The sequence below is a fragment of the Lynx canadensis genome, chromosome A1, assembly GCF_007474595.2.
Source record: "Lynx canadensis isolate LIC74 chromosome A1, mLynCan4.pri.v2, whole genome shotgun sequence".
Classification (NCBI taxonomy): domain Eukaryota; kingdom Metazoa; phylum Chordata; class Mammalia; order Carnivora; family Felidae; genus Lynx; species Lynx canadensis.
The window spans coordinates 136432551-136459379 of NC_044303.2; the positions used below are offsets into that span (position 1 = coordinate 136432551).

General features: G+C 42.7%; 1 protein-coding gene across 1 annotated transcript in view; it reads left to right on the plus strand.

Annotated features, from left to right (window-relative positions):
- Window positions 1-2421: 2421 nt before the first annotated feature.
- LOC115518973 (NLR family apoptosis inhibitory protein) overlaps window positions 2422-26829 on the plus strand; it is a 33306-nt gene continuing 8898 nt past the window's right edge. Inside the window, 14 exon segments of the mRNA XM_030322593.1 lie at window positions 2422-2465; window positions 2467-2642; window positions 2645-2691; window positions 2693-2984; window positions 4482-4532; window positions 4535-4580; window positions 5945-6026; window positions 6929-6980; window positions 10315-10434; window positions 12816-12915; window positions 19597-19678; window positions 20854-20911; window positions 21029-23134; window positions 26204-26371. Of these exon segments, the coding sequence (XP_030178453.1) occupies window positions 2422-2465; window positions 2467-2642; window positions 2645-2691; window positions 2693-2984; window positions 4482-4532; window positions 4535-4580; window positions 5945-6026; window positions 6929-6980; window positions 10315-10434; window positions 12816-12915; window positions 19597-19678; window positions 20854-20911; window positions 21029-23134; window positions 26204-26371 (3424 nt within the window).

The window sequence follows — 26829 nt, forward strand, 5'->3', positions numbered from 1 at the left end:
CTCATGTTTCTCTCCATTCCTGTTTGTCTCTGGGAGGCCAGAGGACAGGCACTAGGGTCACACAGATGGGTTTGAATCCTAGCTGCACGACACAGGAGCCTCCCTGGCTCTCTTAGCTCTTGCTGTAAAAGAACAGGAAAGCTGGAGAGGGCTTCGGAGGTCTCTTCTGCCCAGAAACAGCCTGGGGACCAGCAAAACTGACCGGATGAACTTTGGTTGTCTACGTACAGGACGACTGCGGACCAGCTGGTCTCTTGCAATCCTGTACTTCCGTACCCCCGGAGAGATAGGGATCCGAGATGCTGCATGTTGGCCAAACCTGAATGAAATGTCCAAAGTGGTGATGAATGTAGTCAGTCGTGTGCTAGGGTCTGAAACAGACCGGGGTGGGGGTGGGAGGCAGCTGGTGTCAGCTTGTTTCTGGTTTTGGGACCGGTCCCGCAGCCTAGTTTTGGTCACAGGACCAGAGGGGTCTCTAAGACTCCTCCTCAGATGAGATTATGGTTTCTCTAAGAGCTATCTAGGTGGTTCATTACCTAAAATGAAGAATGTCCTGTGCAACAGAGAAAAATCCCTAGGTACTGATCCTGGAGTCTGAGTCCCTCTCTCGTGTAGACTGTTTTTAATTTTTTTTTTCAATATTTATTTTTTGGGGAGAGCACAGGTGAGGGAGGGACGGAAGTGAGGGAGACAGAGGATCTAAAGCAAACTGCGCTGACAGGCTGACAGCGGCCAACCCGACATGGGGCTCGAACTCAGCAACCGCAAGATCATGACCTGAGTGGAGGTCAGACGCTTAACCGACCGAGCCACCCAGGTGCCTCATGATTTTTAATTTTTGTATCTTATCTTTCACTGTTGTTAAAGCCTTATGTAAGTATACTGTGTAGAGTCTTGTGAGTTTTTTCAGTTAGCCAACCCTGGGTGATGGCTGGAGACGGGGCACTGTGATTGGCATAATGGAAACCCGTTGTTCCTCTTTTAAATTTATTTTTTTTAAATGTTTTTTATTTTTGAGACAGAGAGAGACAGAGCATGAACGGGGGAGGGGCAGAGAGCGAGGGAGGCACAGAATCGGAAGCAGGCTCCAGGCTCTGAGCCGTCAGCCCGGAGCCCGACGCGGGGCTCGAACTCCGGGACTGTGAGCTCATGACCTGAGCTGAAGTCAGACGCTTAACCAACTGAGCCACCCAGGCGCCCCCCTCTTTTAAATTTAAATGATGGCTAAGACTTTGGGAGAAAAAAAAAAAGAATGAAAAGTGGGAGAATGAGAAAAGAATGAAAAGAGTTCAAGCCACAGAGGCCAGGCTGGCTGCTGAGGCATCAGTGGCTTGATTTCAAGTATGAGAACTATTGATGGGAGGAAAAGCAGAGCAGGAGGGACCGGTGGTAGATCCTGAACCAGAGCAAAGAGCTAAGCTATTCGCACAAACTCAGAGAGGAAGTCCTCCAAGAAAACCATTTCTTGGCTGGTTTGGGCTGCTTTGGCAAAAATGAAAGTAAGAGCCTCAGGCAGCAGAGCCCACCAAGGTTTGATCTGTTCATTCTGGGAAGGGATGTGATGGCAAAGGAGAGTTGCAGAGATACTTCTTTTGGTCATAATGTGACTCTCATCTGCTAGCCACCAAAGGGACTGTACAGGGCAAAAGAGAATTGAAACAAAGGGGCGATTCTGTAGAAACCTCGGTAACCTTCTGGTCTGATAGACCTTCCTGGATAACCTCCGCGGAGACAAATTTCCTGAACTAATGACAAAGGAGCTCTTCCTTGCACTGGATCCTGCCAAATGAAGGGCATGCTTGCTCTTTTTTTTTTTTTAATTTTTTTTTAACGTTTATTTATCTTTGAGACAGAGAGAGACAGCATGAACGGGGGAGGGTCAGAGAAAGGGAGACACAGAATCAGAAGCAGGCTCCAGGCTCTGAGCTGTCTGTCAGCACAGAGCCCGACGCGGGGCTCGAACTCACGACCGGACAGTGAGATCATGACCTGAGCCAAAGTCGGAGGCTTTAACCGACTGAGCCACCCAGTGCCCCAGGCCATGCTTGCTCTTAATCAAGATCCTCAGCTGCAGGTTTGCAGAAATGTGGGTAGATTGGCAAATTCTTGATCAGCTGAACTGGGTAAAGGCGGGAGTGGGTGGGAAGTGCATAACCCACCTTGCAGAGCTGAACCACCCAACTTCATGTTGGGTTTAACAGAAGATTAGCAGGGATTAACAGAAGATTAACAGAAAATTAGCAGGGATTAACAGAAGACTCCTGAGGCTCCCAGAGTGTGGAGAATGCAAGCAGGCATGTTGCGGCTTGTTATATGATGTTGCTATGGGAGCCCCTGTTTTATGCCTTTGACCTAAGTGGTGACGTACCCTCAGCTGCTCAGGTGGAGGTCATCAACCTGCTTTTCTTTCCTTTTCAGAAAATGGCGGCCCAGGAGGCGGCCCAGGAGGATAGGATTCCGAGTTTGATTTGCTTTGCTCCCGGAGCTGTCTGCTTTTCTAGGCATAGATGCAGTTCAGTTCGCCAAAGAAATGGAAGAAGGATTTCAGAAGGAACGAGAAAAAATGCAGAAAGGCTTTAACTCACACATGCGCAGTGAAGCAAAAAGGTTGAAGAGTTTTGTGACCTATGAGCACTACAGCTCATGACGCCACAGGAGATGGCAGCAGCCGGGTTTTATTTCACTGGCGTAAAAATCTGGGATTCAGTGCTTCTGCTGCAGCTTGATCCTCTTTGGTGCCGGCATCCACAGACTCCCCATAGAACTTCACAAGAAGTTTCGTCCACGTTGTGAGTTCCTTTTGGCAAAGAGTTGGTACGTTGGCAAGTATGATATAAGAGATCAAGAATCCAGAGAACATGCTGAAGGCGACAAAGCAAGGTACCAGGAAGACAGGGCCAGACTCGAATCCTTCCAGAACTGGCCATTTTACGTGCAAGCGGTATCCGTGAGGGACCTCTCAGCTGCTGGCTGTGTTCTTACAGGTAATTTTTTTTTTTAATGTTTATTTATTTTTGAGACAGAGAGAGACAGAGCATGAACGGGGGAGAGTCAGAGAGAGAGGGAGACACAGAATCTGAAACAGGCTCCAGGCTCTGAGCTGTCAGCACAGAGCCCGATGCGGGACTTGAACTCACAGACTGCAAGACCATGACCTGAGCCGAAGTCGGCCGCTTCACCGACTGAACCACCCAGGTGCCCCTACAGGTAATTTTTAAAGTCATTTTCTGAAGTATTTCTCTGGAGTTTTTGCGTTTGGGTCCCATGTTGGAATTGGAACATTCTGTGAACTTCTCCTCAGTTGTTAAATGAGTTACATGAGGCATAAGGTGTGTTTTATTAAAATTGAACCCTTGTAACTTGAACACACTGTACAAAGCATCAAGTTAATTTGCACAATGTATTATAAAGTAAGGAAGTTACTTTTCCTTAAATTTGGACCTCAGACAATGCTGGTTGCGTTCTCACTGCCCTCGTAATAAATCACAAAGTCAAACTGACCACAGTTTTCTTACCCGTTCCCTGGTTCTCTATGATCTTTAATTCTTTTTTTTTTTTTTTAATGTTTGTTTATTTTTGAGACAGAGAGAGACAGAGCATGAACGGGGGAGGGCCAAAGAGGAGGGAGACACAGAATCTGAAGCAGGCTCCAGGCTCCAAGCTGTCAGCACAGAGCCTGACGCGGGCCTCAAACCCACAGACGGTGAGATCATGACCTGAGCCGAAGTCAGATGCTTAACGGACTGAGCCACCCAGGCGCCCCTTTCCTTAATTCTTTTAATGGCTGCAGTATTGGGAGGGGGGGAGTTGTTTGCTTTAATTTTCAGGCTAACTTTAATGTATAGGGAGAATTGCACTCTAGAAAACTGCACTATGTTTGAAATCTCCTGGCCATGCCATAAATGTTAGGACAAGTGTGAATGACAATTTTGAAAGCAGCAATCATTTACTAAGTATGTGCTTGATGCTAAGTTCAAATTCAGCCTTAATTCTAATCCAACAACTTGCCCCTTCCCCACGTCTCACAGTTGAGTTTATTAGGCTCAAAGAGTTTAAGAAATGTGCTTAAGTCTCCACGGAAACTTCATGGAGGAACTACACGTTACAGCTTCTAATGGTACCTTACTTTATGAGTGCTGGTGTTTCTTGGCTTCCTGACTCCTTCCGTGAGAGCTCAAGAGCAAAACACCAGCCCTTGGAAGGAATTGGGGCGAGTGCATGAGCAGCTGACCCGTTCTGTATGTGAAGTAGGGCTGTGGCTGAGGGGTAGGGTTACCCTAACTGCTCCTTAGGGTAGGCAGGGCTGTGGTGGGTAGAGATTCAGCCTGCAGGGGGGTGTGAACAGACAGACATGCAGCAGTGCCTTTTGCTCATGCACCAAGCAGTCAGCTCCTGGAAACTCGTCTTCTGCCCTACCCCGTCTTCTGCCCTACCCCATGGAGCCATTGGCTGGGTGATCTAAATGTGTCCTTCGCATGCAGGTAAACGGGACACTGTGCAGTGTTTTTCCTGTGGTGGATGTTTAGGAAACTGGAAGAGGGAGACGATCCTTGGAAGGAACATGCCAAGTGGTTCCCCACGTAAGTAGATAAATATATTTTTCCTGTATATTCTCTTGTTTTTTTTTGTTGTTGTGTTGTGTGTTGTTGTGTTGTGTGTTAGGCAAAGACAAGTCATCTGGAGTAGCGTCTTCAGTCTTGATCGTTTCCTATCCGATATTGGAACATTTCAGAATTTATTCAAGAAAGGCTTGATTCCTTTGTGGAAAATGTGAATTGTATCATTTAAAATCAATTTGGGGCACCTGGATGGCTCAGTCGGTTGAGCGGCCATCTCTTGGTTTCAGCTCGGGTCATGATCCTTGGGTTGTGTGTTGGAGCCCCGCATTGGGCTCCACACTGAGCCTGGAGCCTGCTTAAGATTCTCTCTCTGTCTCTGTCTCTCTCTCTGCCCCTCTCCCCTGCTTGTACTCTCTCTCTCATTAAATAAAAAATAAATAAAATCACTTCTCTTTTTAATGTTTATTCTTTGAGAGAGAGCACAGCATGGTCATGCATGTGAGCAGGGGAGGGGTAGAGAGAGGAAGAGAGCAATCCCAAAAATTCTGTGCTGACAGCCCAGAGCCTGTCATGGCGTTCAAAGTCACCAACCCTCAGATCATGATCTGAGCCGAAACCAAGAGTTGGACACTTAACTAACTGAGCCTCCCCAAGCGCTCCATTATAAAACCACTTCTTAAAGGTGTTTTATTATATCAGAATCCTATCTGTTTGGCAAAGTAGTTCCAGATCTGCCTTAATTAATAAAGAATAGTTTGCATGGGGATGATGTAAAATAGTGTATAAGGAAGTTGGAAAGTAACACCATGTTTAAAATCTTACTACACATGGTTACAATGTACTGCTGAATATATACCTCGTGCAAATGTTTTATTTCAAAACTGAAAAGTTTTGATTACAACGTTTAGTTCTCTGCTTTAGAAAATGAAGTATGTTTTAATTATCTTTAATGCTATATTGAGTAGTATTTTCTACACGACTTTACATCTCCCACATACGGATTATTGCTTAAACCTTTTTTTAACTTTGATGTTGAAAATTTTAACGTTTATTTATTTATTTTTGAGAGAGAGGTAGATAGCGAGCAGGGGAGGGGCAGAGAGAGAGGAGAGAGACAGAATCCCAAGCAGGCTCCCTGCCATCAGCACACAATCCAATGTGGGGCTTGAACCCATGAACCATGAGATCATGACCCGAGCCCAAACCAAGAATGGATGCTTAACAAACTGAGACACCAGGAGCCCCTGATGTTGAAATTTTAAACAAAAGAACAGTTGGGGCACCTGGGTGGCTCAGTTGGTTAAGTGCTGGATTCTTTTTTTTTTTTTTTTATGTTTATTTTTACTTTTGAGAGAGAGATGTTTACTCTTGTTTACCAATTACAGATGTGAATTTCTTCAAAGTAAGAAATCTTCAGAGGAAATTGCACAGTATATCCAAAGCTACAAGGGATTTGTTGGTGTCACGGTAATTTATAACAGCAAATATTTTCTCAAGTTGGCTTTTGGTTACCTGATACTTTGTGAATTAGAAGCGGGGCGGGAAGGGGGGGGGTGGCATTCTTTTTTTGTCATCGGCTCCATTTGTTTCTTCTTCCCTTCTTTCATTTCTCCTTTCTGGTCGACTGCAGAAAACCACATTGTCATGCTGAACTACAGCCAGTCTTACCCTCTTTGACTGGAGTCACCCTCACCCCCACCCCCACCCCACTTCCGCTTCCGATGGCTGCCCCCACCTGAATGCCTGCATAAGATATTCACACCTGGTACCCCCAGCCCAGCTGGCCTCAGAGCTGCTGCCTCCCAGCTGGTTACTTTATACTCTATTAGTAAGGATTCCCTAGTGTCCGGTCACTTCCCAAATTGGCTTAAACAAGAAAAGAGTGGATTGGCTAAGAGGACTCAGAAGGTGAGAACCCTGGAAAGAAGATGGCCTGAAAGGGAGGAGGAGGTGTTTGCTCAGAAAGAAATCTGGGTGCAGTTTCAGGATTGATTGCTTAACACCTAACCACCTCACTGAATCCGTTTTCCCTCCATATAGCTTATACTGCTCATTAGTCAAAGTACATCTGTGCGATGTTAATATAACTCTGATTTTGAACTGGATCTTTGGAAAACATGACCCTGAGAAGGCTCACTGTGGCTATAGATAAACACTCACAGGTGTTTTTTTTGTTTTTGTTTTTTGCACTGCATTAAAAAATTCCAACATCAATAGAGATGGAAATTAGGAATGATCCCACAAACCTGCCACAACCCAATGAAACTATGGGGGGGGCGGGGGAAGGAGAGTTCTTACCACTTGTGATTCATAGATCACTGTATTGTCTAAGTCAAATAGTGGATAACTTGAATTTTAATTTTCTTCAGGGAGAACATTTTGTGAATTCCGGGTCAAGAGACGAGTTACCTATGGTGTCAGGTAATATCCCAAAGGCTTTGCTTATTCTTCCTTTGCTTTTTTTTTTTGTCATCTTTTTTTTTTTTTCATTCTCTCTTCCTCACATTATGGTGTCATAATCATTTTTTTTTAATGTTTATTTTTTGAGGAGAAGAGAGGGAGACACAGAATCTGAAGCAGGCTCCAGGCTCTGAGCTGTCAGCACAGAGCCCAAGTGGGGCTCATACCCCACAGACCACGAGATCAGACCTGATCCCAAGTCAGAAGCTAATCAGCTGAGCCACCAGGTGCCCCATGGTGTAATAATAATTAAAAAAAAAAAAAAACTATTTTCATAAGAGATTTCTAGTCTCGGGACGGACTTAGTTTTTTTTTTGTTTTGTTTTGTTTTTTAATGTTTATTTTTGAGTGACGTGAGACAGATGAGTGCAGGCAGGGGAGGGGCGAGATGAGGGATACACAGAACATGGAAGCAGGCTCCACTCTGGGCTGTCAGCACAGAGCCCAACGCGGGGCTTGAACTCAGGAGCTGTGAGATCATGACCCGAGCTGAAGTCAGACACTTAACCTACTGAGCCACCCAGGTGCCCCTGGAATGACTTTGTTTTTTTGTTTTTGTTTTTTTTTTTTTGGCATAAATGAGCATATGACAGAGTTGGGTCTTCGACACTTTCTTTAGAACAATGTCCTAAATTTTCTGGATAAAACACTTCTGAATATGTTCTTAAATGGATCAGTGTGAAGAAATTAGGTGTGAGATAATAGAAAATACACAAATTCCCCCAGTTCCTGGCACCTAGCGCCTAAAACCCTTAAGAATTCCTAAGTGATCAGGGGCACTTGGATGGCTCAGTCGGTTAAGTGTCCTACTTCTGCTCGGGTCAGGTTCTCTGTGAGTTTGAGCCCCGCATCTGGGCTCTGTGCTGACAGCTTGGAGCCTGGATTCTGTGTCTCCTTCTCTTCTTACCCCTTCCCTGCTCATGCTCTGTCTGTCTGTCTCTGTCTCTCAAAAATAAATAAACATAAAAAAAAAAATTTCTAAGTGATCAGAGCACTGAGAGGATCTTTTGTTCTAATGAGGTGGGTGGCTCTTGGGTGCTGTGGGTGGGATCCTGGATGGGGGCTGCTCATTAGGAAGGCCAAACCACCTTTAAAAGCTTGGAATTTTTAGCCCTTCCTCCCATTCTTCAGAGAGAGAGAGAGAGGAGGGGGCTGAAAGTGGAGGTAATGATCAATCAGGCCTACATGAGGAAGCCTCCTTAAATAGCCCAGTAGTATAGTGTTCAGAGAGCTTCCCGGGGAGAGAATACACCCACAGCCAACTCCCCGCAGGACAGAAGCTTCTGTACAGAAGCTTCCCACACACACATACACACTGGGCCTATGTATGTCTTCATCTGGTTGTCCATGTGTATCCTTTATCATCCCCTTAAAGAAAGTGCTAAGTAAGTGTTTCCCTGAGTTCTGTGAGCCACTCTAGCAAATAAAGTGGTGTGGGAGCAGTCTTGTGTGGCTGAGCCCTTAACCTGTGGGATTTGACATATCTCTGGTAGAGTTAGATTTGGGTAAATTGTAGGACACCCAGCTGGTGTCAGAGAATGGCTTCAGGGGGCGGGCGTAGGACCCTCACACATCTGGTGTCAGAAGGGTTGTGAGTGCGATAGTTGTGTGAGAGCAATGGACACATAGGAAAAGATGGGTTTTTCCAAAATACTAAGTAATATTCAGATTAAAAATGAAGTTAATGGCAGGATCCTGTGTTCAAAGGTAGAACACCAAGGCAAGCTTTCATCTTAAACACGCAGAACCAAATTAACATAGGTTAGTTTTCTTTTTTTTTTTTTAATTTTTCAAAAATGTTTTTATTTATTTTTGAGATACAGAGAGTATGAGTGGAGGAGGGGCAGCAAGAGGGAGACACAGAATCTGAAGCAGGCTCCAGGCTCTGAGCTGTCAGCACAGAGCCTGATGCGGGGCTGGAACTCACAGACTGTGAGATCATGACCCAAGCCGAAGTCAGACGCTTAACCAACTGAACCACCCTGGGGCCCCCATAGGTTAGTTTTCAAGTCCTCACAGGGTATAGAAAGAAAACAGGAACGCAACCCCAGGCCCAGCCCAAGGTGGTAAGTCTGGTGGAGACTACCTCACAGAGTGGATACCCCAAAGGGTATCCTGCCTGCTCTTAAGGGAGATAACAAGGAAAACCTGATATTCTCGAATCTTGACGCTAAGCTGGGGAGAAGGGGAATCTCCTCTAGCACTGTCTTGTTTTATTTTGGTGGTAGTTGATGAGGGGACTGGGGCGAGCTGAGGGCAAAACACAGGCTGGCACCTATACCCCCCGACACCCAGGTGGGTGATATGTGATATTCCTCGGACACTCCTGTGTTTAAAGAACACCAAGGCAAGCTTTCATCTTAAACACGCAGAACCAAATTAACATAGGTTAGTTATGTTAGAGGACAGACGAAAGGGGTATAAGTGCTTGCCATGGTGATGTGGGAAACTAAGGCAAATGAAAAATTGAGTTCCCTTACTGCCTACAGCCCACTGACAAGTCCTTGAAACCGGCAGACTGACCTCCTCGGAGCTCAGCTGTCTGATGATGACACTTTGCTGGGGGCAAAAGGGAATCTTAGTCTAACATTATCCCAATCTCGAGGATCCTGTAAGTCTACTTCCTTTACCTCAACTGCCCCAAGATGTATGCTGACAATCATCCTCCAAGCTTATGGCCCCCCTGATAAGCATCTGCAGGGTCTCATGACTGAGGTTTTATTAAATATTAATAACTGGCATTTCCCTAGCAACAGCTAGCCCCTCAAGGTCCTGGAAACTTTGCTTTCAAAATACCTTAGAGATTTAGTCTATCCCTGACCCCCTCCTAACATGACGGTATATAATGAGTTACCCCTCACGACCCCATGAAGCTCTTCCTGCCCATGGGTCCTGTCCCCGTATTTTAATGAAATCACCTTTTTGCACCAAAGATGCCTTCAAGAATCCTTTTTTGGCCATCGGTTCTGGACCCCCCCCCCGCCATCACCCCAAAACTTCATCAGTAGATGATGAAGAGATCCTTTTGAAAGGTTTTATTATCGAAAAATTTGAACCTACGCAGAAATGAGACGGTAGTATTGAGCCACCACATATCTACCAGTGCTTCAGCGCTTCGACATGTGGTCAGTCTTGCTTCATCGTAACTATTCCATCTTTTCCAACCCCGCCTCCAATTACACTGAAGCAAAACACAATGCATCCATATTCCATCTCTAGATACAAAGGGGTAATTTGAACACTGAGAGTTGGAATCTCAAAGCTTGCTGATCTACCCGTATGCCTTTTTTTCAAGCGTATTGCAATGACAGCATCTTTGCTAATGAAGGACTACGACTGGATTCTTTTAAGAGCTGGCCCCATGCATTCCCTGCAGGAGTTTCAGCTCTGGTCAGAGCAGGTCTTCTCTATACAGGTGAGTCGCTAGTTTCTGCCAAGCTCTGGTCTTGCTCTTTCTTATGTCCACTTAAACTCCATTGATACCTTATGGTCCTGGACTTGTGTTTATCTAGACTCAACAGTCTCTGCTTTTCTTTTTTAAATGTTTATTATTTTGAGAGAGAGAGAGAGAGAGCGCTCACAGGAGAGGGGAGAGAGAGAGGGAGAGAGAGAATCTCAAGCAGGCTCTACACTGTTAGTGCAGAGCCCAACGTGGGCTTGAACCGTGAACCATGAGATCATGACCTGAGCCGAAACCAAGAGTCGGATGCTTAAGTGACTGAGCTGCCCAGGTGCTCCTACAATGCCTTTTATTTATTTATAAAAAAAAATTTTTTTTTCAATGCCTCTTACTTTCTACATATTATTCTCCAACCTTCACCCCCTACCAACCTTGGCTTCCCTGGAAACTGTCACATGACCTTTGTACTTCCCTTCTGCTTCTATCTCTGTAAACTGAATTTAGTAGTCAGGTGGCCATACCTACCTATAAAAGGAGCTAGGACACTGGTTTTTTTCCTGGATAACTAGCAAAAGGGGGGTTTCTGTTACCATGGAAGAAAGAGAGATACTGGGAGTGTGGATAGCAGCCTTTGCCATACTCTTTTTGGAAGAGAACATCAGGAAATTCTTGTGTTTTAGGTAAGTTTTTTTTTTAATGAAAGTTGATTTTTTTAGTCATCTCTACACCCAACATGGGGCTCAACCTCACTACCCCACAATCATGAGTCACATATTCTTCCGACTGAGCCACCTAGGCTCTCCCAGGAAGTTCTTCTTTATGATTTCCGACCATGTAGCATCTGCTGTCAGTTGGTAATGTTCTCTGTTTAGTTGTTGGTCCTCAGGCAGCTCCACTCTGTAATCCAGAGTGGGTTGGTTCTCCTCAGCAAAATATCTGTATGAGTACAGCAAGGTGATCAGAGAAAAGATAGTGTGCCCTTCCTGGGTATCTTGCTGGCCATTGCCTTTTTTTTTTTTTTTAAGTGACCTCTAGGCCCAATGTGGGGCTTGAACTCACAACACGAGGTGCCGGCTCTACCAACTGAGCCAGCCAGGTGCCCCTTGCTGTCCTTCTTTAGACCAAACACACACATGGAGTGATGATAGCAGAGGTCCATGCAGATCTCGTGCTGAGCAGTCAAGTAGGTATCAGAAATATCACAGGGCGTTGTGGGGTACGGGAATGCTATGGTCACTTTAGCAGACCTATTCCATTGGTACAAAAAAATTTTTTTTTTTTAAGATTGCACATTAAAAAAAAATTATTTATTTTTGAGAAAGTGGGAGACACAGAATCTGAAGCAGGCTCCAGTGTCTGAGCTGTCGGCCCTGAGCCTGACGTGGGGCTCGAACTCGTGAACAGTGAGATCATGACCTGAGTGGAACAGAGGCTCAATCGACTGAGCCACCCAGGTGCCTAGTACAGAAAAATCTTAATGCCTCACATTCTTAAGCATTTAAAAAGACATTCCCCCCCCCGCCCCCACCCAGCCCCACTTTCTCCATACTCTATTCTTTCTCTTGCCAGTGTCCTCAAAGATCCTCTGCCCAGTGTCCTCACCCTCTTCCTTTTCAAACCTCCAGCTCTCCCCACAAATCTGAGTCCTCTGACCCTTTTAGGATTTTGCAGTCTCTAAGACCTTGTAGTTTTGTCCAGATACAAAGGGGGGGTTTTCTTCTGCCCTAGCTTTGCGGTGCCTACAAGGGTCCAAGAGTAGAAGGAAGATGATGGATGTTCCATTTCTATTTCAATCATTTGGTGGGTTCTAATACTAATTTCCTTTCAGAGAAATAATTTCATAAGGCGACTTGATGCTGCTTGTAGTGAAATAAACCAGGGAATCATGTAGTAAGAGGCACTTGATTCTTCATGAATTTACTTATATACGGGCTGCTACATTTCCTCAAAGATTTTTCCCCTTGAGCTCCAAATACATTCTTTCTGTCCTATTCCTTAAATACTTATTGAGTGTTTAATAAGAAGTGCTAGGTATTTTTCTAGGTCAGTGAGATTCATGAGTGAGCGAAACGGACAAAAATCTCTTGCTTCGAGGAGCTATAATTCCACATTCTGATTTGCAAATCTCTCTCTCCATTAAAGGAGGATGGGACAGGGAGAGGGTGCTCATCAAAGTGCCTGGTACCTTAGGAGCATTTGGTTCGTTAGTTGATTACTCTGTTGGCCAAGAGAAGAGTCCTACATAGAATATCACCTTGCTGGTGACCCCAACTGTGACTCTGTCGCAAAATCCGATTGGAAATGCGAAGAGCATTTTGCTCATAAAGGCTTCGTGATTGTTATCTGTGACAGTTGACAAATGCACATACAAGTGGATGGAATGTCCTTACTTTTAGGCACGAAGGACATCGTCCAGTGTTTCTTCTGCGGAGGATGTATGGAGAACTGGAAGGAAGATGATGACCCATTAGAAGATCATGCCAAATATTTTCCCAAGTGAGTGGAATGAATGTTTAGTGTCTGTGAATTTGGATGCACGTTTAATAATTCTCCCTGTCCCCCAGTTTTATTTTCTAAGTCTTCACCCATCTCTTGGATTCATGTTATGTAGCATGAGTGTTTATTTCTTTCATCCTCTTGCTCTCGTGGCATCCTTCACATGTAGAATTCCTTGCTACATGTGTAGTTCTGGTTAGAGCAATAATTTTTACATTACATGTTTTTATTATCATGACTATATAAATGCTGTGCAGAGCTAAACCTTGTAGTAAATTAACACTTACTTTCCCTCCCTGTACAACTTTTAATTTTTGTAGGAAGTGATAACTTTGTTTGGCTTAATTTTTGTTGTTTTCAGGTGAGATTCATACATTAGCCGTTTTATTTAAAAATTTTTTTCTAATGTTCATTTTTGAGAGTGAGAGAGAGACAGTGCAAGCAGGGAAGGGACAGAGAGAGAGGGAGACACAGAATCTGAACCAGGCTCCAGGCTCTGAGCTGTCAGTACAGAGCCTGACATGGGGCTCGAACTCGTGAACTGTGAGATCATAAACTGAGCCAAAGTCAGATGCTCAACCAATTCAACCATCCAGGCACCCCCTACCTTTTAAAATATTAAAGAAGGTATAGCCATTTGCTTAGTTTTTTATATATAGTTAGTTCATCTTCAAATTCTCCCAAACGTTTAAACCTCTAATCCTTCATTTGGACCTACAAGATACCCCAGCATTTTCATTTTCTTGAATGGGTCTGTCCTGATGTCTTCTGACCTGATCCAGTATGAACTACTTGTCCTGTAGGCACCTGGGATCCCGGGATCTTCCCTCACATTCATCCTGGGTATTCCCATTTCTTCCCTCCTGTGTTGTAGCTCCTGCTTGCTGGATCTAATGCCATCCTCTTGGTTCATTTACTAGTGCAGAAGATTATGCATATATTTATACTCCAGACCCCACACTTGTGTTTGGGTAGTTTAGCTAGTTTTAGTACTCTAGGTTGGAAGTCCTTCTCATTCTGAATCTTAGAGGCATTGCTACATTTCCTAATAGCTTCCAGTGTTGCTGTTGAAAAGTTCCATGCCTTTCTAATTCTTAATCCTGTGAGTGCAAACTACTCTACCCCTCTCTGGAAGCTTTTAGAATTTTCTGTTTGTTTCCAGTGTTCTAAAATTTCATGAAGAAATGAGGAAATGCCCATTTCTTTAATATTTCTTTTCTGTGAATTTTTTTAAAAAAATGTATTTTAGAGAAAGAGAGTGTGAGAGGGAGGGAGGGAGGGAGAGAGAGAGAGAGAGAGAGAGAGAGAGAGAGAGAGAGATTGAGAGGATTAATTCCAAGCAGGCTGCACGCTCAGCACAGGGCCTGATGCAGGGCTCAATCCCACAATCCTTGGATCATGACCTGAGCTGAAACCATAAGTTGGACACTCAACCCACTGAGCCACCCAGGCACCTGCAAGAAGAAATAGGTTCTTTTCACTTGGTAATTAGTAAGAGTTTTCCCAGAAATACGTATTAATACATACAGATCTTCAAATACTTCCATCTAATTCTAAGATTCTAAAGACGATACTGCTTCGAACAGGTTTTTTTTTTTTTAATTTTTTTTCAACGTTTTTTTATTTTTTGGGACAGAGAGAGACAGAGCATGAACCGGGGGAGGGGCAGAGAGAGAGGAGACACAGAATCGGAAACAGGCTCCAGGCTCCGAGCCATCAGCCCAGAGCCCGACGCGGGGCTCGAACTCCCGGACCGCGAGATGGTGACCTGGCTGAAGTCGGACGCTTAACCGACTGCGCCACCCAGGCGCCCCGAACAGGTTTTGACAGGAGTAGTTGTTTAGTTCTCCTTTATTATTTGGATTTAGTATCTAGTAAACTGTTGGGAACAGTAAGGACAATTTTTTTTTTATTAAAAAAGTTTTTTTTTTTTAACGCTTATTCATTTTTGAGACACAGAGAGAGACAGCATGAATGGAGGAAGGTCAGAGAGAGAGAGGGAGACACAGAATCTGAAACAGGCTCCAGGCTCTGAGCTGTCAGCACAGAGCCCGACGCGGGGCTCGAACTCACAGACCGCGAGATCATGACCTGAGCTGAAGTCGGACACACAACCGACTGAGCCACCCAGGCCCCCCAGTAAGGATGTTCTTAATTCTTGGACAGATAAGTGAGGATGTAGTCTAATATATTTAGAACATTTCCGGGAATCTATCAAACTCCCTTTTCGTCTTCCTCTTTTTTTGAAAAAAATTATAGTTGATACATAACACGTGAATTTCAGGTGTACAACATAGTGATTGAACATGTTATGTAGGCTATGCTTATCACAAGTGTAGCTTCTTTTTCAACTGAAGTGCAGTTGACGCACTATGTTAGGGGTTTCAGGTGTACAATGTGGTGCTGTGACAGTCTAAACCACAACGTAGCTATCATCTGCCATCTGCCTTTTTTATTTTCTAATTTTTAATTTTTTATTGTTTATTTATTTTTGAGAGAGAGTGCAAGCAGGGGAGGGACAGAGAGGGAGGGAGACACATAATCTGAAGCGGGCTCCAGGCTCTGAGCTGTCAGCACAGAGCCCGATGCGGGCTGTGAGATGACCTGTGAGATCATGACCTGAGCCCAAGTGGGACCCGTAACCAACTGAGCCACCCGGAGGCTCCTATCTACCTTTTTTGTAAAAAAAAAAAAAAAAAAAGGGCAGCAAACTAGGATGTCTGCACTAGAGTACCTAAAATATTTACGTATGATTTAAAGGACCGTAATAAATCAATGAACCCATCAGTAAAGTTATGAAATGGAACATTACTAATTCTTTAGAAGGTCACTCTGTGCCCACCCTCCCCAATTCTGATTATATCCTCATCCTTCCAATCCACAATTAAACATGATCCTGAATTTGGGGTTAATTGTTCCTTTGCTTCTCCTTAGGGTTTTATCAACTAAGTGTACATCCTTAAACATATTTAACCGCCTGTTCTTCAAGTTCAAATACATGTAAACATACTGCATGGTTGTTGTGTGATGTTTTGTTTCATATGGTTTTTGAGACTGATCCATAATTACACGTTGAGCTGTAGTTCACTTGTCTTCACTGCTGTGTTCGTATGTTATTTATGAATATATAAGATTTATTCCATTTTTTTCTTGATTCAACACCTGGCTTGTTTTAAAGTGTTGCAAGTAATGCCACTGGGAACATTCTTGTATGTATTTCCCAGGGCTGGCGTTTGTTACTCTAAAATATATAACAAACCATAAATTGCAGGGTCATAGGTTTGTACCTATTCACCTTTGCTAGGTTATGCCAAACGTTTTTTCAAAGTCGTACCAATTGATTTTCCCACGAGCATAGATGAGTTTCCACTGGTCTCCTTCCTCACTTGGTATTGCCCAAATTTTAATTTTCATCAGTCTAATTACTGAAGATATTTAGCATAATTTCATATTTTCTCTATAACTGCCATGTTCTTTTCCTTCAAGAGAATGTGTTTTGACTATTCTTTGCCCTTGGCTCTTTCATAGAGAATATATGAAATGTTCTTCCCCTATCCTCATAATATTCCTTATTTTTTTTCATAATATTCCTTATTTTTAAGTCATTATCTAATATAGACAGTCCAGCTTTACTATAATCAGTTGTTACATAAGTCTTTTTGAAATCATTTTTTTTTTTTTAAATTTGAGAGAGAGACACCACACCAGTGGAGGAGAGGGGCAGAGGAAGGAGAAAGAAAATCTTTTTTTTCTTTAATTTTTTAAAAATGTTTATTCAATTTTTGAGAGATTGAGAGAGACAGAGCATGAGTGGGGAAGGAGCAGAGACAGAGGGAGACACAGAATCTGAAGCAGGCTCCAGGCTGTCAGCACAGAGCCCAACGTGGGGCTTGAACTCACAAACTGTGAGATCATGACCTGAGCCGAAGTCAGACGCTCAAACCGACTGAGCCACCCAGGCGCCCTGAGAAAGAAATCTTAAGCAGGCTCCACACTGAGCATGGAGCCCGTTGTGGGACTCTATCCCACACCTTGGGATTATGACCTGAGCCAAAATTAAGAGTCGGACACTCAACGACTGAGCCACCCAAGGGACCCCTTTTTTGAAATAATTCTACTTTTATATCTATGACTTGACATTTAAAGTGAGTTTCTGGTAGGCATAGTAGTGTCTTTGATTTTTTTTAATAGTCTAATATCTGCTTTCTAATGGGGGTGTTTAAAAATGTATATTTAATGTAATTATTGATATGGCTAGATTTAAATATACTATTTTGATACTTTCTATTTCTCCCATCTTGTGTTGACTTTCCTTCTTTCCCAATTGTTTCGAATTTGTTCTATTCTGTTCTATCTACTGTTGGCTGATTAGCTGTGCATCTTTATTTTGGCCTTTTACAGCCTGCTCTAGAATTTAAAGTATGCATGTTTAATACATTACAGTCATCTTCAAATACTATTATAAGACTGGACATAGAATGTATGAACCATATAACAGTATACCTCCTGTTTCTCCGCTCTTACGCTTTGTGCTTGTGTTGTCCTATGTTTTACTTTCCACATATATGACAAATCTCACAATACAGTGTTAGGGTCTTTGCTTTCCAACTGTTACCTTTTAAATACATTTTAAAAAGAAGAAAAAAAATTTTTTTTATTTACCATCCAAGTTAAACATCCAAAGCACTCTTCGTTCCTTTACGTCTGTCTGTTACCATTTTGCTTTTACGGAAGAACAGTGCTGGTCTGCTGGCTACCAAGTGTATTGGCTTTGTATGAAAAAGTCTATATCTTATCTTCCTTCAGAGTCCTTTCCTTGATGGTTTTGTCAATATAGTAACCTTGGACAGAAAAATTAAAAGTCCTACTTGCTGATGGGGAGCCCTGGGTGGCTCAGTTGGTTGAGCATCTGACTTTGGCTCTGGTCATGATCTCACAGTTAGTGGATTTGAGCCCTTCGTCAGTCTTCTGCACTGTGGGCACAGAGCCCGCTTCAGATCCTCTGTTGTCCTATCTCTCTGCCCCTCCTGGCTTGCGCTCTCTCTCTCAAAATAAATAAATATATTTTTAAGAAGCCTACTTGCCGTTTACCTGCAACTATCCTTTTATTCCTGGACTCCTTTCCAACCATGTAGGGAAAATAAGAATGTATTATCCTTTGTTTTGATTCTGCAGCATGAAAATGAGCCTGAGACAGTTGGTTGTTCCTAGTTATCCAATTTATCTAGTCACTTCTATAGTTTTCATGTGTCCAGGTAATCATTTGTAGAACTCTTTAGAAATTTCCCCCTGGTTCTTCAGGCAAACATCATACCTGAGTTTAAAGGATATCTACACCCAGTTTGATGATGTCTGGCAAATAGCTTTTGTTTCAAATTTTTATTTGAAACAACTTTAAATTCTAAATTCTAGTTAACATACAGTGTAATAGTGGTTTCAGGAGTAGAATTCAGAGATTCATCACTTACATATACCACCCTGTGCCCATCATAACAAGTGCCCTCCTTAAATTAATATCCATCACCCATTTAGCCCATCCCCATACCCATCTCCCCTCTAGCAACCCTCAGATTGTTCTCTGTCATTAAGAGACTCTTATGGTTTGCCTCCCTCTTTTTTTTCTCCCCATGTTCATCTGATTTGTTTCTTAAATTCTGCATATGCATGAAATACATGGTATTTGTCTTTCTCTGACTTACTCAGAATACATTCTAGCTCCACCTATGTCATTGCAAATGACAAGGTTTCATTCTTTTTGATGGCTGAGTAACATTTCATCTTCTTTGTCCATTCATCAGTTGATGGACGTTTGGGCTCTTTCCATATTTGCCTACTGTTGATTGTGCTGCTATAAACATTGGGGTTCATGTACCCCTTTGAATCTGTACTTTTGTGTCCTTTGGGTAAATACCTAGTAGTGCAAATGGTTTTTAAGTATATTTGTGGTTTTTATCTATATTCATGTTGATGGAGCTCTTTAGAAAATAAACTTTTGATTTGAGAATGACTTTAGATTTAGAGATCAGGTACAAAGATAAAACAGAAAGTTCTTATATTCCCACACCCAGTTTCTTAAATCATTGTGGTATGTTTGATTTAAATCACATTGGTATGTAGCCAACATTGGTACATTACAATCAATTCCAGCTTTCTTTACATCTTAGCAGTTTTTCTACTCAGGTCCTGTTTTTTGTTTTGTAATTCATAGATGGAGTTTTCTTCTCTGTTTTTGAATCTTTAGGTCCATTTTAGTAAGGTTCATGGATGAGTATTAAATGTGCACTCATTCCTCCAAATTTACTGGCTGTCTGCATTGTTATTTTGTGAACCATTTGCATTGCTGTTGCTGAGAATCATTCTAAATGTTTAATTTTTGCCGTTAAAAACTTGATAACAGTGGGGTGCATGGGTGGCTCAGTTGGTTGAATGTACGACTCTTGATTTCAGCTCAGGTCATGATCCCAGGGTTGTGGGATCGAGCCCCAGGTCTGGCTATGTGCTGGGCGTGGAGCCTGCTTGAGATTCTTTTGCCTTCTGCCCTTCTCGTATGCATGTGCACTCTCTCTCAAAAAAGAATCCCAAAAACAGAAAACACAGAATTCTATTACAGTATATTTGAAAACCTAATGCAAACGATTAATTACATACAACTGTTTTTATAACTTTTAACTTTGTGCTTAGTTGTCAGTTTCTCCAAAATCTGAAGTCCTGTGCAGAAGGGATCCCAGACGATCACAACCACTGTGAACTTTCTGAATTAACGGTAACGAACATCACCTTGTGAATTTTAACAGTATGTGATCATGTGACAGAAAAAAATTTTTTAAGTTTGTTTGTTTGTTTGTTTGTTTGTTTAGGGAGAGAGCTGGAAAGGAGCAGAGAGACACTGAGAGAGATTCCCAAGTGGTCTCTGTGCTGTCAGTGTAGAGCCCCATGTGGGGCTCAGACTCACTAATTGTGAGATCATGACCTGAGCCGAAACTGAGTTAGATGCTTAACTGACTGAGTCACCCAGGGACCCCTAGAAAATGGTTTTTGAACAGGAATTGCTCATCCTAAATAAGATAATACGTTCTACAAATACCTATTAAGCACCTATCGTGTACTAAGTATAGATGAGGATGCTATAATAAACAAGACCTAAAACTTAGCTTCACGAAATGTAGAGTCAGTCCCTTCTACTTTGGGGCCCAGACTCTTAGACTTAGATCTGATTAGCCTCCAGGCTACCTGGATTCCCTATGTGATCTTTATTTGGAAGACCATAAAATTTGACTTGGCCTTTTTCTAGGGCTCAGAAGATAATATTTTTCTTTACAAAAGCAATGACCAACTGATAAATCCAGATCATAGGTTGGTCCCTTTAAACTGAGAAATCCTACACTGTTCTCTGAGATCAAAGTCACTGTTAACCTAGTACAGACGCACACCTCTTCTTTGAGGCTGTATGTTAGATCTTTTATGTCTTTCATTCTACGAAAAGAAAACAAAGTAACTTGATCTGCACTTGATGGAAAATAAAATTGAAGAAGAAAGTCTGGGGATATCTCAGTAACTTATTTTGTAAGAAATACGATCGTTCCATATCCCAGGTATGTATATTAAAAATGTGAATAACTATGGTCAGAAGCTGCACTCAGTTATGTTTGGAGGGCCCCTCTCGTTGCACATGTTGTGGTTCTGGTTGTCTGGAGAGGAACCACTGCCCGATTCACCCGTAGCATGTGTCATACATGGGCCACCTAGGAGACACTTGAGGGTATTTGCAGATCATTTATTGTTTCATATTTGTGCTGCTCTCCCCTTCAACCGGAATAAACATCTGGGCGGAGGGGCGGAGGGGGGGGGGCTTTGTTCAGATGTTTGGTCCCCAGCTGTGACATGATGCCCTACTGTCTTACACAGAATTTGATTTAACAGAGGATTTTATTTTCAAAGGACACCACAAGTGAAAGCTATGGTGAAGATTCAGCAGCAGTTAGTTCTGTAGTACCGGGTAAGGATTTCAAAGCGACACAGGGGATGATACGCATGTGTACCTCTATTTGTGTGTAGCAGATTTGAAGAGAGAGAGTCCATCTTTGCAGCTCTGCCTTTTTTCTTCTCTCCACAGCAGCGGCCCAGGGTGAAGCCCAGTGGCTTCAGGAGGCGAAGAATCTGAGCGAGCAGCTGAGAGAATCCTATACCAGTGCCAGTTTCCGCCACATGTGTTTGCTTGAGGCCTCTCCCTCTCTGGCCACCGACCACTTGCTGGGCTGTGATCTAGCCCTGGCTTTAAAACACATCAGCAGTCCTGTGGAAGAGCCTGTGGTGTTGCCGGAGGTCTTTGCCAACTTGAACTCTGTCATGTGTGTGGAGGGCGAAACAAGTAGTGGAAAGACAGTCCTGCTGAAGAAAATAGCTCTTCTATGGGCATCAGGATGCTGTCCCTTGCTGAACAGGTTCCAGCTGGTCTTCTATCTCTCCCTTAGTTCTGCCAGACTGGACCAGGGGCTGGCCACCATCATTTGTGACCAACTCCTAAAAACGGAAGGCTCTGTCACCGAAACGTGCCTGAGGAACATCATCGAGCAGTTAAAGAATCAAGTGTTATTCCTTTTGGATGACTACAGAGAGATGTGCTCAGTTCCCCAGGTCATAGAAAAACTAATTCAAAAAAACCACTCAAGGAGCTGCTTATTGATTGGTGTACATACAAACAGGGCCAGGGACATTCGCCGATACCTAGACACGATTCTGGAGATAAAAGTGTTTCCCTTCTATAATACCATGTATTTATTACGGAAACTCTTTTCACACGATATGAGTTGTGTGCGAAAGTTTATGGTTTACTTTAGAATGAGCGAGAATTTGCGGGGAATTCACAAGACTCCTCTCTTTGTAACATCACTGTGTGCTAACTGGTTGCAGTATCCTTTGAACAAAGCCATTGATGGTGTGGCTGTTTTCAAGTCGTATATAGAATGCCTTTTCTTAAAGCACAAATCCAAAGCTGAACTTGTCAGAGCAACCGTGTCCTCTTGTGGCGAGCTGGGCTTGAAAGGTTTGTTTTCATCTTGCTTTGAGTTCAGTGATGATGACCTTACAGAAGCAGGAATTGATGAAAGGGAAGGTTTAGTCTCGTGCCTCTTGAGCAAATTCACAGCCCAGAGACTAAGACCGGTCTACCAGTTTCTAAATCCCGCATTCCAAGAATTTCTTGCAGGGAAGAGGCTGATTGAACTTCTGGATTCTGACAGGCAAGAAGATCAAGATTTGGGACTTTCTTATTTGAAACGAATTAACTCATCAGTGACGGCTGTAGGTCTCTACAGCACTCTTGTGAATTACCTCTCCTGCCACCCTTCAACAAAGGCAGGGCCAAAGATTGTATCTCATTTGCTTCATTTGGCAGATAGTAAAGAGTCATTGGAGATAATATTGAAAAACAATAACTACTTGAAGCACCATCCAGAAATTTCAGAGAAGTTGGAATGTATGAGGTCAGTGTGGCAGGTATCTCCAGAAAGTTACTTTTCCATCATTTCAAACCAGTTACTGTCTCTTGCCATAAAAATTGCTTACCAAAGCCACACTGTTGCTGCCTGCTCTCCATTTATTTTGCAGTTCCTTCAAGGGAAAACCCTGAATTTGGATGTACTTAATTTACCGTATTTTTTTGACCACCCAGAAAGCCTATTACTGTTGAGGAGCATCCAGGTCTCCATAAGAGGAAATGAGGTACACACACTAGATTTGTCAGTCTTGGAAACATGCATAGACAAATCACAGGCACCGACTGTTGATCAGGACTGTGTTTCTGCCTTTGAATCTGTGAGTGCGTGGAAGCAGGATATAGCTGAAAAAGAAGAAAACATAAAGCACTTTCAGAACCTGAGACTCGCGAAACTACCAGACATCAGTTCTGGCTACTGGCACCTTTCCCCAAAGCAGTACAAGATCCCCCTTCTGGAAGTGCATGTGTCTGGAGGGGCCACTGTGAACCAGGAGATGCTCAGGGTTCTCACAGTCGTTTTCTCAGCCTCGCAGTGCATCGAACTCCATTTACAAAACAGCGGGGAATTTATGGCCGGCATCAGCCCTGCTCTGGAGCAGAGTAAGAACTCTGTCACCAAGTGCTCAGTGTTCTGCCTGGAGCTGAGCACAGCAGAACAGGAATTGCTTCTCACCCTGCCTGCCCTGGAGTCTCTTCAAGTCTTGGGGACAAGGCAGGTACCAGGTACACCTGAATATATCTTAGATGACTATTCTGATGTGTAATTTTATTTTCTCACTCTTAGTTTTAGGTTGATGGAAACTTCTGAAAGCATGAGACCATAAATGCTGGCTGATAGAATAGATATAAGATAATCCTTTGACAAAAAGGGAATTAGATGACAAAAAAAAAAAAAAAAGATAACCATTGACTAACCTATTTTTTCAATAGGATTAGTGAAAGGCCTTTGAATAATAGAATGCTTTTTGAATAATTGACATAAAATTAAAATACTAACCAATGAAAGCTTTTTTCTTAAAGTTTGCTTATTGATTGATTGATTGATTGCACATGGGGGAAGGGGCATTGGGATGGAGAGACAGATCCCAAGCAAGCTACACACTGTCAGATGGAGCCCAACTCGGGGCTCAAACTCAAAGTGAGATCATGACCTGAGCCAAGGTCAAGAGTCGGCCACTTACCTGACAGAGCCATGCAGGTGCCCCCCCCCCCCCCCCCCAGTGAAGGCTCTTAATAACCAGACACAAATTACTTACTCGTAAAAGGATAGGGGAGCCTGGGTGGCTCAATTGGTTAAGATCTGACTTCGCCTCAGGTCATGATCTCATGGTTCCTGAGCGTGAGTCCCACATGCGCTGAGCTTGAGCCCACTTCGGGTACAACAGGAGCCTTGCTGCTCTTTCTCTCTCTCTCTCACTCTCTACCTCTTGTGGGATTCTCTTTCTTTCTCCTTCTCTCTGTCCCATGCTCACTTGTGCCCTCTAAATTCATTCATTCATTCATTCATTCATTCATTCCATGTACCATGATGCTTGAGAATTACCCTTACCCTGCCTGCTTAACAGAAGAAAGGGCTTGTACCCTCTGGGAAATAATCGCTCTCATTTGTGTCCCCTGTCACTTGTCTAAGCAATATTTGAGAGGTTTCAGTGTCGCCTTTGTGTGTCCTGCATTACATTTATTCCTAGGTATTTTAGACACTTTTGTAAATAGTATTTACGTTGGTTTTTTTTTTTTTTTGTTTTGTTTTGTTTTTTTTTTAATTTTCTGCTGCTAGTATGGCTTTGGTTTTCAGCAGTTTGTTATATGCCTAGGTGTGCTTTACTCTGTGTTACCTTGCTGGAGGGTCACCGAACGTTATTAGGATCTGTGGGTAGATATTTATCCTCAAATTTAGAAAACAACATACTCTTTTTAAAATGCCTTTTTATGGTGAAATATTCCTAACACTTAACGTTTTAACCATTTTTGAGTGCACATTTCAGTGTCATTAAGTACATTTCCAGTGTTACACAACCAGCACTTTTATCCATTTCCAGAACGTTTTCATCGCTCCAAACGGTAACTCTGTACCAGTGAAACAGTGCCTCCTTCCACCAAGCCACTGATAAGATCTATCCTACTTTCCATCTCTATGAATTTGTCCATTCTAGGTATTCCATAAGTGGAATCATACAACATTTTGGCTTTTTGTGTCTGGCTTGTTTCACCTGGCATATTTTCGAGATTCATTTGTATTGCAGCCTGTATCAGAACTTGGTTCCTTTGATAGCTAATCTTCCCATGTATATATCATGTTTTGTTTATCCATTCATCTGTTGATGGACACTTGCTTTGTTTCTTCTGGCTATTGTGAGCAATGTTGCTATCAACATGGGTGTACAAATATCTTTTTGAGATCCTACTTGCAATTCTTTTGGATATATACCTAAAAGTGGGGTGCTGGATGATAACAATAATTCTAATTTCTTTGGAACCTCTAAACTGTTCACTACAGTGGCTACACCAGTTTATATTCCCACCAGCAATGTATGAGGGTTTCAGTTTCTCCACAACCTTGTCAACGCTTGCTGCTACATATATTTTTTTTAATTAGAAAGTCATCCTATTAGGTGAGAAATAGTATCCCGTTGTGGTTTTGATTTGCATTTCCCTAATGACTAACAGTGTTGAGCATCTTTTCATGTACTTACTGGTTATGTGTCCTTTTTTGAGACAGGTCTATTAAATCTTTGCTGATTTTTTTTTTAATTTTTTAACATTTATTTATTTTTGAGACAGAGAGAGACAGAGTATGAGCAGGGGAGGGTCAGAGAGAGAGGGTGACACAGAATCCGAAACAGGCTCCTGGCTCTGAGCTGTCAGCCCAGAGCCCGATGCGGGGCTCGAACTCACGGACCGCGAGATCATGACCTGAGCCGAAGTTGGATGCCCAACCGACTGAGCCACCCAGGCGTCCCTATCTTTGCCCATTTTTAAAATAATTTTTAACACTTATTTTTGAGAGGAGAGAGGGAGAGACCGACAGACAGAACATGACCAGGGGAGGTGCAGAGAGAGAGGGAGACACAGAATCTGAAGCAGGCTCCAGGCTCCGAGCTATCAGCACAGATAGCTTGAACTCATGAACCATGAGATCATGACCTGAGCCAAAGTCAGACGCTTACCCTACTGAGCCACCCAGGTGCCCCATTCCTTGCCCATTTTTTAATTGTGTTATCTTTTTGTCTTGAGTTGTAGGAGTCTTTATAGAATAACTAATATTGTAGTTATTGAATCTTTAATGGATATATGGTTTGAAAATATTTTCTATTTTGGAGATAGTCTTTTCATTGTGCCAATAATGTCTTTAAATGCACATAAGTTCTAAATTACTGTTTTTGATAGCATATCTAAGAATCCATTGTCAAAGCCAAGGTTATGAAGATTGACTCCTATCTTTTCTTGTGGTGGCGGTTCCATTTTGAGTTAGCTATGTATGGTGGTGGGAAGTAGGGTCCAACACCATTCTTTTGCGTGTCGAAATTCTGTCATTTCAGCACTGCTTGGGAAGATGTCTTACTTATTTTTGTGAATCCAGAGTAGCACAGGGCTTCTCATAGAGTAATCAGTAGACACTACAAAAAGCAGCATGTTCATATATGTGCTTTCTAGAAACAAGAATGTTTTATGATATATGGAAGGTTTTTATTTGAAAATAAGAAAATAGATTGCTGACTCAAAATGACAGTTTCAAATTTTCCATTTGGAATTCCTTAGATTAATAATGGCAAACTGTGTGCTGATTTCTAGGTAAACTTCTTACTAATTTGGACAAGTTCCTATGCCTGAAAGAACTCTCTGTGGATCTGCATCATCAACAAAATGTTTTTGCACTCATTCCTGAAGAATTCTTCAATCTCCACCACATGGAGAAATTATTGATCCAAATTTCAGCTGAGTATAGTCCTTCTAAGCTAGGTAAGGATGGTACTTTGATTGACGTGTTTTTGCATCGTTTGGAAAGGCAACTTGGCCAATAACTAAGAGTTACAGCTTTTGTAAATCTCAGGTTGTAGCCTGTATCCATAATGAATTGTGGGAATAGCACTCATCCTCATTAAGAAAACAGAGAACTGTAGGGGCACTTGGCTGGCACAGTCAGTAGAGCCTGCAACTCTTGATCTTGGCCTGAGTTTGAGCCCCATAGTCAGTGTAGAGATTAAAAAAATCTTTAAAAAGAAAGCAGAAAGGTATTTGAAATTATTGAGCCCTTACTATACACATCCTAGCAACTGTTTTTTTCCTTAAAACTTTTAGCATTTTTATTTTTGAGAGACAGACACAGTATGTGAGTGGGGGAGGGGCAGAGAGAGACACAGAGACGAGGGGCTCAAACCCACCAAAGGTGAGATCATGACCTGAGCTGAAGTCATACG